This window comes from Salmo salar, chromosome 03 (genome assembly GCF_965601325.2).
Source record: "Salmo salar chromosome 03, fSalSal1, whole genome shotgun sequence".
NCBI lineage: Eukaryota > Metazoa > Chordata > Actinopteri > Salmoniformes > Salmonidae > Salmo > Salmo salar.
In genome coordinates this window covers 50726923-50739669 of record NC_138293.1, presented here as the reverse complement: position 1 = coordinate 50739669, position 12747 = coordinate 50726923, and the positions used below count along the sequence as shown (strand labels likewise).

Here is a 12747-nt window from a genome sequence, read left to right as displayed (position 1 = left end):
GCGGCATAGGCTAAGATGCAATAGATAGAATACAGTATATACATACAGTATGAGATGAGAATGCAAGTTATGTAAACATTATTAAAGTGACATTATTAGTGACTAAAATTCCATTTATTAAAGTGGCCAATGATTTCAAGTCTGTATGTAGGCAGCAGCCTCTCTGTGCTAGTGATGGCTATTTAACAATCTGATGGCCTTGAGATAGAAGCTGTTTTTCAGTCTCTCGGTCCCAGCTTTGATGCTTTGCCCCTGGTGATGCTTTGTGCAGACCGCATCACCCTCTGGAGAGCCCTGCGATTGTAGGCGGTGCAGTTGCCGTACCAGGCAGTGATACAGCCTGACAGGATTCTCTCAATTGTGCATCTATAAATGTTTGTGAGGGTTTTAGGTGCCAAGACAGATTTCTTCAGCCTCCTGAGGTTGAAGAGGTGTTGTTGCGCCTTCTTCACCACATTGTCTGTGTGGGTGGGCCATTTCAGTTTGTCAGTGATATGTATGCCAAGGAACTTAAAAAAAACTTTCCACCTTCTCCACTGCTGTCCCGTCGATGTGGATAGGGGGGTGCTCCCTCTGCTGTTTCCTGAAGTCTTTTGTTTTGTTGATGTTGAGTGACACGCTCCTGACACAACACTCCCAGAGCCCTCACCTCCTCCCTGTAGGCTGTCTCGTCGTGGTTGGTAATCAAGCCTACTACTTCTGTGTCGTCTGCAAACTTGATGATTGAGTTGGAGGCATGCATGGCCACACAGTCATGGGTGAACAGGGAGTACAGGAGGGGGCTGAGCACGCACCCTTGTGGGGCCCCAGTGTTAAGGATCAGCGAAGAGGAGATGTTTCCTACCTTCACCACCTGTCAGGAAGTCCAGGATCCAATTGCACAAGGCGGGGTTCAGACCCAGGGCCTTGAGCTTAATGATGAGCTTGGAGGATACTATGGTGTTGAATGCTGAGCTATAGTCAATGAACAGCTTTCTTACATAGGTATTCCTCTTGTCCAGATGGGATAGGGCAGTGTGCAGTGTGATGGCGATTGCATCGTTTGTGGCCCTATTGGGGACGGTAAGGAAATTGAATTGGGTCTAGGGTGACAGGTAAGGTGGTGGTGATATGATCCTTGACTAGTCTCTCAAAGCACTTCATGATGACAGAAGTGAGTGCTTCGGGGCGATAGTAATTTAGTTCAGTTACCTTTGCATTGTTGGGTATGGGAACAATGGTGGCCATCTTGAAGTATGTGGGGACAGCAGACTGGGATAGGGAGAGATTGAATATGTCCGTAAACACATCAGCCAGCTGGCCTGTGCATGCTCTGAGGACGCGGCTAGGGATGCCGTCTGGGCCGACAGCCTTGCGAGGGTAAACACATTTAAAATTCTTACTCACGTCGGCCACGAAGGAGGAGAGCCCACAGTCCTTGGTAGCTGGCCGCGTCGGTGGCACTGTGTTACCGTCAAAGCGAGCAAAGAACGTGTCTAGCATGTCTGGAAGCAAGACGTTGTCCGCGACATGACTGGTTTTCCTTTCGTATTCCGTGATTGTTTGTAGACCCTGCCACATATGTCTTGTGTCTGAGCCGTTGAATTGCGATGAGTTTGGACTGGTCTGCCTAATTGAGCTGGTCAGTATGTCAGACAATGAGTGGGCTGGTCAGTATGTCTTGGTAATCCTGTCTAACACGTAAAAAAAAAAAAGTATCTCATAGTAAAACTGCATAAGCCTAATGTCAAGTTAAAGTGTACTGTTAGCTAGTTACCGTTACGTGTATGCTCTCCACTTTCTGGCTGACCGAGTTTTGAAGTCAGTGGAATTCGAGTATAATAGCTAAGGAGATGGAGAAAACGCCTGTCTCCGGATTACATCTTCAAACTATGGGCAACCATGGCATCCGACAGGAGACGCGCCCATCCGTGATGTATAATAGTGATGACGTGATGTAATATAGTCTAGCAATATAAATTTTCATATATTACATGTTTCTAATTTTGACAGAAAGTGGTTTCATTTCAAGTTAAAGTGTACTGTTAGCTAGCTATCGTTAGCTGGCTGGCTCGCTAGCTAACGTTAAGTGTATGATCTTATTATTCGTATCTTAGAGCCATTTGATTGACTAGTTATAGCCTAATGTTAGCTGGTTAACATTGAACCTGGTTGGTTAGCTACCTGCAGGTTCCAGGTCATGAGTTGGGTTTATGGTTCATTGTTTAGCTAGCTACATGTCTTAAATAAAAAAATAGTGGAGTCTTTTGTTAACTAGGCAAGTCAGTTAAGAACAAATTCTTATTATACAATGACAACCTACCCTGGCCAAACCCTCCCCTAACCCGGACGACGCTGGGCCAATTGTGCGCCGCTCTAAGGGACTCCCGATCACGGCCGGTTGCGATACAGCCCGGGATCGAACCAGGATCTGTAGTGACGCCTCTAGCACTGAGATGCAGTGCCTTAGGACAGCTGCGCCACTTGCTCGACTATTTATAGCCTAATGTTAGCTAGCTAACATTGAACCTGGTTGGTTAGTTACCTAAAGATTCATGCAAGGTAGTAACATCAGAAATTGGGATTATGGTTCATTGTTTACCTAGATAGCTAGCTAGCTACATGTCTTAACAAAAGACTCTCGTGTGCCAGAGCGCAGAATAACTGATGAATTTACGAATGCTCAACAACCGTTGAATATGGCCGGTGTCAGGAAACCTTGACAAAAAAGCGTAATTCAATTGTTGCCAGCACCACAGTTACAGTCACCAATGCTCTGGATAACATGAAAACAGCCTAACCAGCTCTGCTAGGGAGAGTAAAATGGTCAGAGTGGGGTGTTCTCTCATTATGTGTCTGGAAGTAGCTAGCAAGCTAGTCAATGTTAGCCAGTTAGCTTGGGTGCTTGACTGCTGTTGTGAGGTCAGAATGTTTGGATCAACCCTGCTCATTGCCCAGAGCGTCCAGTGTGCGCTCTGAATTTACGAACGGACAATCTGACAGCACAGTTGCAGTCACCAACGATCTGGATAACAGCCTAATGAGCTCTGCTAGGGCGAGTAATGTTCAGTGAGCTGTTCTCTCATTTGTGTCTGGAAGTAGCTAGCAAGTTAGCTTGCGTGCTTGACCGCTTTAAAAAGATTATTATGAACAAAACAAATACAAAAACAGAAATATACAAACAAGGGTACATAAACATGTTTTTACACTTACTGATAATTTCAAAATAATATTTAAATTCTATCTTAAACAATGTGAAGAGGGGTTTGTTCTCCGCCCACTTCATTTTATGGATAAAGAATCTGCCATAAAAAAGTATTTCAAATTAACATTAATGGTAGTTTCTTTTGAAATAAAATCTAACTCACTCCAAAATCTTCTGACTTAAGAACAGTCCCAAAATAAATGGTCAAGAGTCTCTGGGTCACAACCACAAAATACACATTTGTTATCAATAGCTATTTTGAATCTGTGTATAATAAAGGTCTTTACAGGGGTGCTTGACTGTTGTTGTTAGTACAGAATTCTCAGATCAACCCTTAAAGAGATGGGTGGGGCTAAAGCTTAAGAGGATGTGAACGATGCTGAATGGGTGTAGACAAAGAGGGCTCTCCAGTATTAGTACCAAAACATTCAAAGGCCATTTTCTCAAAAGTGAGTTTACAAGTTCATCAACTTTCAAAGCAAAATTACTTTCACATTGTTCCTGTCACGACTTCCGCCGAAGTCGGTCCCTCTCGTTGTTCGGGCAGCGTTCGGTGGTCGACGTCACCGGCCTTCTAGCCACCGCCGATCCACTTTTCATTTTCCATTTGTTTTGTCTTTGTTTTACACACCTGATTTCAATCCCACAATTACTTGTTCATTATTTAACCCTCTGTTCCCCCATGTTTTTTTGTGAGTGATTGTTATTTGTATTTTCGGTCTGTCATGGTGTGCGTATATTTGTTACTTTGTATATTTGACATTTTGAGTAAAAATACATTGATTACTCATATCTGCTGTCCTGCGCCTGACTCTCTACACCAGCTACACCTAGGACCCATTACAGTTCCTCAACTGTAGTGTATGATATACCATTTTGTAGCTCCGAGTCTCTACTTTTATCCTATATAAAAAACACAATTTCAAATGTTGCTACATAAGACCGATTTGAGCCGGTCGGTCACATTTAAAGAACTGGTTTGGATTAATAAATAGGCCTACAATAACAACAACGATATACATTAATAATAGGGAGTTGCTTCTAATCCGTGACCGGATATTATATTCCTGAGACTCCGTATCCGTGAGTACACAAATTCTCGCGATACTTCAAGGTATTTTGACACTTCACAAATTTTCTCATGCCAAAACCGGATTATATACATACCAGTATTTATAGTGAATCAGAGTTATATTCCAAAAAGATGTTATTCAATGTCACTAAGCAAAAAACAAACAACCAAAACACCAATAGCCACTACAATGTCAAAACATAATTTTGTCATGAGTTCAGTACCATTTGCTTGATTTTGCGGATCCACGACTAAGGTGTATTGACATTAGCTAAATAGCTAACGTTAGCATGCTGGCGACGCTAGTCAGCATTGGCTGCTACATGATAATTAGCTTGCATTAGCTAGCCAGCGTTAGCAAGCTCTAGTCCAATGGAAACCGATGCAACCATGCTGGCTAATAGCTAGCTAGATGACCAGTGGTGACAGTGAGATCCCTATAAGATTCAAGCTTTAATATTAATATTTGGTATTTTTGGGGAATATTATTAGGATAGTCATTAGCTGCAGCTACTCTTCCTGGGGTCCACACAGAACATGAAATATGACATAAAACTGAACATTAATAGACAAGAACAGTTCAAGGACCGAACTCTACTGAACAAAATAAACACCATGCAACAATTTCAATGATTTTACTGAGCTAAAGTTTCTTTAAGGAAATCAGTCAATTGAAATAAATTAATTAGGCCCTAATCTATAGATTTCACATGGCTGTGCAGGGGCACATCCATGGGTGGGCCTGGGAGGGCATAGACTCACCCACTTGGGAGCCAGGCCCACCCACTGTGGAGCCAGGCCCAGCCAATCAGAATTCATTTTTCGCCACAAAAGAGCTTTATTACAGACAGAAATACTCCTCAGTTTCATCAGCTGTCAGGGTGGCTTGTCTCAGACTATCCCGCAGGTGAAGAAGCCAGATGTGGAGGTCCTGGGCTGGCATGGTTACATGTGGTCTGCGGTTGTGAGGCCGGTTGGACTTACTGCCAAATTCTCTAAAACGACGTTGGAGACGGCTTATGGTAGAGAAATTAACATTCAATTCTCTGCCAACAGCTCTGGTGGACATTCCTGCAGTCAGCATGCCACTTGTACGCTCCCTCAAAACTTGACACATCTGTGGCATTGTGTTGTGTTTAAAAACTGCACATTTCAGAGTGCCTTTTATTGTCCCCGGCATAAGGTGCACCTGTGTAATGATCATGCTATTTAATCTGCTTCTTGATATGCCACACCTGTCAGGTGGATGGATTATCTTGACCAAGGAGAAATGCTCACTAACAAGGATGTAAACAAATTGGTGTACACAATTTAGAGAAATAAGCTTTTTGTGCATATGGAACATTTCTGGAATCTTTTAATTGAGGTCATGAAAAACAGGGAACTAACACTTTACATGTTGCGTTTATATTTTTGTTCGGTGTAACTTTCATTTTACTTATAAAAAGGCGTTCATCTTTTCAATTAACAGTAGCCTGGGCAAAGCCTCCTCTTTTGCTTTCTCCCCGGACAATTTGGCTGGCTACAATTTTACTTACTGGCTTTTCATTTATTTTATCAGCCAAAAGCTGCCAATTACCAGCTAATGGAAACCCTGATGTGAGCGTGAGCGCAGTCCTAGGCTCCTTTGCAACGCGTTCACTCTCTTTGACTATCTCAGTCACTGAGCTGAAGTTGAAGATTCAGCTAATGGATCCTTCCTTACTACTTCCTGCATAGCACATTTCACTTCAGGTCTCAGGGGGTTGGAAGATTTAGCACTGAAGCGATTTCAGCCTGCTTCAAGCCGCCGAACACGTCCCCATCTCTTTCATAACAGTTTCTAAACATGGAAAAGGGGAGGAAGACGCACTCCAATTACTCTCAGGCACAACATAAGAGCAACTCCAATTCCCAGCAGCACCGTTGGCAGGACCTCTGTTCATTGAGCCCGAATGGAGGGGTGGGGGGAGAGAATTCTTCCATAATTCCTCCATGTTTTACAAACAACCTTATATGAGCATCTCTTGTGAGCCACAGGAGAATGGGAGCTGACATTTCAAAGGGGCCGTCCTCTCTTCTCTACCTCCACTTAATTTATCATGCTAACCGGCCGGTTTGACAGAGTGAAGGCCGTCCGTCATCGCTGTATCCCCTCCTCCCTTCCTACATTCCCTCCCTTCATCCCTCCCTCCTGCTCCGACACACACAGTGAGTGGTTCCTCCTCCGTCCACGGCTCTGTTCCCTTGCTTCTTCTCCTGGAGGAGTGCAGCAGTGGTTTCTTTTCCTCCTTTCCGTCCCCCACGACAACAGACAAGACTATCCCTGCAGGGGCCTGCTTACCTTTCCCCCCTCTACTGCTCTGCTTTTAAAGGGGGTTAAATGGGGGTTCGGCTGGAGGCCCACCCGGGCCTCCTTCTGTTGAGTTTTCTACATCATGCGAAAGAAGGCATGCTGGGCTCTGGTTATGTGTTGACCGACATCCCCCTCTCCAACCATCCCACTAGGCACAGTCAGAGCCCCCAGCCCCAACCTCGGCCCTGTGACTAGCTGGGGTTCACTTCACTCTGGATAGAGATATCTCTTCAACTATGGGTTTGACATAGAGGCATCTGCACTGTGGTCACTAGAGGCAACTTACACAACAGAGTGTGGGTTGTTACAGAAGAGAAAGAGAATCCAAAGAGAAGAGGAAGAAAAACACTAAGGAACAAAGAAAGCAACAGTAAAGCCAAGTTCAACGTCACCGACTATGACGGTAGTTGGTTTAGCAACGTGCAAGATCACATTTGTGGTTTGTCAGAGTTTGTCTGACAACACTAAGGCCCCAAGAGCCTAGCATGAACTGAACTCTGCACTAATACAACCTTCCTAAGCCGTCATTTATACTCCCCTCATCTGAGTTTTCAGGATACGTGGCTAATAGTCATCAAAAGCACTAGCTGATTGGGGGACACACTGAGCCCTGTTTTAAGTGGGATTACATTGTCGGTCAAGGAAATTTACTAACCTTTGGCACAAAGACTGTTTTTTACATTCTGAGCGGGCTCCAGGGTACAAGCCAAACCAGATTGGTGTTTTTGTTTCACACACAGGGATGGATTATGATTATAATCGGGGTTGAGAGGGAGCGTTGCAATTTGGATTATGCAGATTGACAGCATTAACACTAACAATCCTACAATAACTACATTTCCATGAAAACAGTTCAACAAAATAACTTTTAAGGGTAATATGGGACTGTATTATAGGGTTGCATTCACTAACAAATGGAAGAAAACTGACCTAAACGGAGAGAGACTACCTGAACTTGTCCGATTTAGACACTAGTTTTGCTGCAGTTTGCTACAGTGTGCACAAATGCATACGGCCCTGTTCACACTGTAGACCTACGCAGTTACTATCGCACATCCCCTGTTCAATGATATAATAATAATAATGTAGATTGATAACAGAGCTTCAGTCTGCTGTACTCACGTCAAGTGTGTCTTCGTTTATCACCAGCATGCCCGTGTTCTTGGTCAGAAGTTTGCAGGAGTATCCTGGAGAGAGACAAGTGAAACAAGAGATGAGCTGCAATGTCATCTTGTGCAAACATCAAACATCTAACATCCTAAAGTACTGAAGAAAAAGATTGTTCATGCCATCATGCATTATATGCAGTGCCTTTGGAAAGTATTCAGACCCCTTGACTTTTTCCACATTTTGTTTTGTTACAGCCTTCATCTAAAATGGATAAAAACCAAAAAAAAATCCTCAGCAATCTACACTCAAAACCCCATAACGACAAAGTGAAAACAGGTTTTTCAAAATGTTTGCAAATTTATTACAAATAAAAAACAGAAATACCTTATTTACATAAGTATTCAGACCCTTTACTATGAGACTCGAAGGTGCATCCTGTTTCCATTGACCATCCTTGAGATGTTTCTACAACTTGATTTGGTCAATTCAATTGATTGGAAATTATTTGGAAAGGCACACACCTGTCTATATAAGGTCCCACAGTTCACAGTGCATGTTAGAGCAAAAACCAAGCCATGATGTCGAAGGAATTGTCTGTAGAGAGCCGAGACAGGATTGTGTCAAGGCACATATCTGGAGAAGGATACCAAAACAATTCTGTAGCATTGAAGGTTCCCAAGAACACAGTGGCCTCCAATACTCTTCCTAGAGCTGGCCGCCCTGCTAAACTGAGCATTCGGGAGAGAAGGGCCTTGGTCGGGGAGGTGACCAAGAACCCGATGGTCACTCTGACAGAGCTCTAGAGTTCCTCTGAGGAGGTGGGAGAACTTTCCAGAAGGACAACCATCTCTGCAGCACATCACCAATCAGGCCTTCATGGTACAGTGGCCAAACAGAAGCGACTCCTCAGTAAAAGGCACATGACAGACCGCTTGGAGTTTGCCAAAAAGGCAACTAAAGGCACCTAAAGATCTAAAAACAAGATCCTCCAGTCTGATGAAACCAAGATTGAACTCTTTGGCCTGAATGCCAAGAGTCACGTCTGGAGGAAACCTGGCACCATCCCTACGGTGAAACATGGTGGTGGCAGCATCATGCTGTGGGGATGTTTTTCAGTGGCAGGGACTGGGAGACTAGTCAGGATTGAGGCAAAGATGAATGGAGCAAAGTACAGAGAGATCCTTGATAAAAACCTGCTCCAGAGTGCTCAGGACCTCAGACTGGGGCAAAGGTTCACCTTCCAACAGGACAATGACCCTGAGCACACAGCTAAGACAACGCAGGAGTGGCTTCGGGACAAGTCTCTGAATGTCCTTGTGTGGCCCAGCCAGAGCCCAGACTAGAAACCTGATCGAGCATCTCTGGAGAGACCTGAAAATAGCTGTGCAGCAACACTCCCCATCCAACCTGATTGAGCTTGAGAGGATCTGCAGAGAAGAATGGGAAAACTTCCCAAATGAAGGTGTGCCAAGCTTGTAGCGTCATACCCAAGAAGACTCAAGGCTGTAATCGCTGCCAAAGGTGCTTTAACAAAGTACTGAGTAAAGGGGTCTGAATATTTATGTAAATGTAAAATCAGTTTTTTATTTTTATTTATTTATTTCACCTTTATTTAACCAGGTAGGCAAGTTGAGAACAAGTTCTCATTTACAATTGCGACCTGGCCAAGATAAAGCAAAGCAGTTCGACAACATACAAAAACACAGAGTTACACATGGAGTAAAACAACATACAATCAATGATGCAGTAGAAAAAAATAAGACTATATACAATGTGAGCAAATGATGTGAGATAAGGGAGGTAAAGGCAAAAAAGGCCATGGTGGCAAAGTAAATAAAGTATAGCAAGTAAAACACTGGAATGGTAGATTTGTAGTTTGAAGAAAGTTCAAAGTTAAAATATAAATAATATGGTGCAAAGGAGCAAAATAAATAAAATAAATAAATACAGTAGGGGAAGGGGTAGTAGTTTGGGCTAAATTATAGATGGGCTATGTACAGGTGCAGTGATCTGGGAGCTGCTCTGATAGCTGGTGCTTAAAGCTAGTGAGGGAGATAAGTGTTTCCAGTTTCAGAGATTTTTGTCGTTCGTTCCATTCATTGGCAGCAGAGAACTGGAAGGAGAGACGACCAAAGGAGGAGTTGGCTTTAGGGGTGACCAGAGAGATATACCTGCTGGAGCGCGTGCTACAGGTGGGTGCTGCTATGGTGACCAGTGAGCGGAGATAAGGGGGGACTTTACCTAGCAGGGTCTTGTAGATGACCTGGAGCCAATGTGTTTGGCGACGATTATGAAGCGAAGGCCAGCCAAAGAGAGCGTACAGGTCGCAGTGGTGGGTAGTATATGGGGCTTTGGTGACAAAACGGATGGCACTGTGATAGACTGCATCCAGCTTGTTGAGTAGGGTATTGGAGGCTATTTTGTAAATGACATCGCCGAAGTCGAGGATTGGTAGGATGGTCAGTTTTACGAGGGTATGTTTGGCAGCATGAGTGAAGGATGCTTTGTTGCGAAATAGGAAGCCAATTCTAGATTTAACTTTGGATTGGAGATGATTGATGTGAGTCTGGAAGGAGAGTTTACAGTCTAAGCAGACACCTAGGTATTTGTAGTTGTCCACAAATTCTAAGTTAGAACCGTCCAGAGAAGTGATGCTGGACAGGCGGGCAGGTAGCGATCGGTTGAAGAGCATGCATTTAGTTTTACTTGTGTTTAGGAGCAGTTGGAGACCACAGAAGGAGAGTTGAATGGCATTGAAGCTCGTCTGGAGGGTTGTTAACACAGTGTCCAAAGAAGGGCCAGAAGTATACAGAATGGTGTCGTCTGCGTAGAGGTGGATCAGAGATTCACCAGCAGCAAGAGCGACATCATTGATGTATACAGAGAAAAGAGTTGGCCCAAGAATTGAACCCTGTGGTACCCCCATAGAGACTGCCAGAGGTCCAGACAGCAGTTTAATATTAATACATTTGCAAACATTTCTAAAAACCTGTTTCTGCTTTGTCATTATGGGGTATTGTGTGTAGATTGATGAGGGGGAAAAAAACGATTTAATCCATTTTAGATTAAGGCTGTAATGTAACAAAATATGGAAAAGGTCAAGGGGTCTGAATACTTTCTGAATGCACTGTATTATGATTATCTTTTCAAAATAAACTTTAATACAAAATAGCAAATGTAGGAGAAGTAATAGGTTATATGTACTACCTCCTGAAATTGAGCTCTCTGTTTACTTTGATGTTATTAGCTTAAGTACCAATGGGATGAAAAAGACAACAAATTCTTGGAACTTCATTAGGTGCACAGTGACAGTATTGAGTCCATCAAAGTCTATAAAGACAAGACTAATTCTCTGGGTTACATGTCTGTTTTCTATTTTAAGGGAGCAGTTAGACCTTTGTTTGTTAAACATGTCTCCCTAGTGAGCGGCAATATCAGTGGAACATCTGTGGGCTTCGTCAAGCTTGGAAATGACTCCCGTTTCAATCTGAGGGCTTACCATAAAACCTAGATCCGCATGTATAAGTGAGTGTTTGGGTTGGACTGTGTCTGAGAGAGAATTACACACACGTGCTTGAACACACACACACACACACACACACACGGGGGTCGGGATGAGGAGTGTGCAGGTTTCACCTCCAGAGGCTCAAAACAATACCAAACAGGTCTGGACCTGGTGGATTGTTTTCTTACGTGTTAATGCGCAAACTTAAAAAAAATAATCCAGCGTGTAGAAAATGCCCCACCACCTCTACACCCCCCTGGCGACCCTGCCACAGTCCCCTTGCTTAATGTGTTTATCTTAAAGGCTCAGTTCACTCTAACCAAACTACTCTTTTTATTCAAAAGATAAAGTCAATTCCTCTCAGTGTTTTGGGGCCTGGTGGAACTAAACAACAAAGCTCTCCAAGGAGTTGCAGAATACGAATGGCGTGACACCTGTGTCACATGGCAACCCCAGAGGTTTGTTGGTTTGGGGGAGGTAATTAAATCTGCACAATATGGTCATAGTGGCTCCTCAAAATGGCTGCCGGGAGGCCTCCCAAGTGGTGCAGCGGTCTAAGCCACTGTATCGCAGTGCTTGAGGCGTCACTACAGCCCCGGGTTCGATCCCAGGCTGTCTTACAGCCGGCCGTGCCCGGGAGACCCATGAGGCAGCACACAATTGGCACAGCGTCATCCGGGTTAGGGGAGGGTTTGGCCGGCCGGGATTTCCTTGTACCATCGCGCTCTAGCGACTCCTTCTGGCGGGCCAGGCGCCTGCATGCTGACTTCGGTCGCCAGCTGTATGGTGTTTCCTCCGACACATTGGTGAGGCTGGCTTCCGGGCTAAGCGAGCAGTGTGGTAAAAAGCAGTGCGGCTTGGCAGGGTCGTGTTTCGGAGGACACATGGCTCTCGACCTTCGCCTCTCCCGAGTCCGTACGGGAGTTGCAGCGATAGGACAAGACTGTAACTGACAATTGGATATCACAAAATTGGGGAGAAAAAAAGGGGTAAAAAGTTGCTGCCGGGGCAGTGGACTTTAGGGGGGAGGGTGGGGGTGGCACTCAACTTAATCTGGGCATGGTGAGGTTAGAGTGTAGTTGAGGAGAGAGTGGGTTGTTAGGGTAGGCCAGTGTTTGCGTTGCCTTTTCACGGCATCGGCTTCTGGGAACAGAAGAACACGGACAATGGGACAGAGTCTAGTTCATCAGCCCCCCTTCGCCACAGAGGGTGTTTTATTTTCAGGCAGAGGAAGAGGAGGAGGGAGAAAACAGGCTTGGGTAGAATACATATATATTTTGAAATACCCACGGTATGATTTTCAGTACTGTCAAAAACATTTATTTATTTACTTTTGTGGTTGCTACAACACTGTTTATAAGTTAACTATCTAAGACGTGCCAAAGAAATTATCTCCAGCTCAGGGCTCCAGCTATGCATTTGGTTTGCTAACTTGCTAGCTAAGCGAGGTCGGCACATTTTTTGCCATTTTGCTAAAACGGCCACATCTGAGGACATCTGAGTGGCCATGCGCTTTCAGGGGGAACATGGGGAGGGAGGGT

At 44.3% G+C, this 12747-nt stretch overlaps 1 protein-coding gene across 1 annotated transcript in view; it reads right to left on the bottom strand.

Moving 5' to 3' along the window:
- Nucleotides 1-12747, bottom strand: part of LOC106600634 (phospholipid-transporting ATPase IA) — a 172312-nt gene that overhangs the window by 124525 nt on the left and 35040 nt on the right. Inside the window, exon 6 of the mRNA XM_082973546.1 lies at nucleotides 7714-7778. Within this exon, the coding sequence (XP_082829672.1) occupies nucleotides 7714-7778 (65 nt within the window). The remainder of the gene's footprint in view (nucleotides 1-7713; nucleotides 7779-12747) is intronic.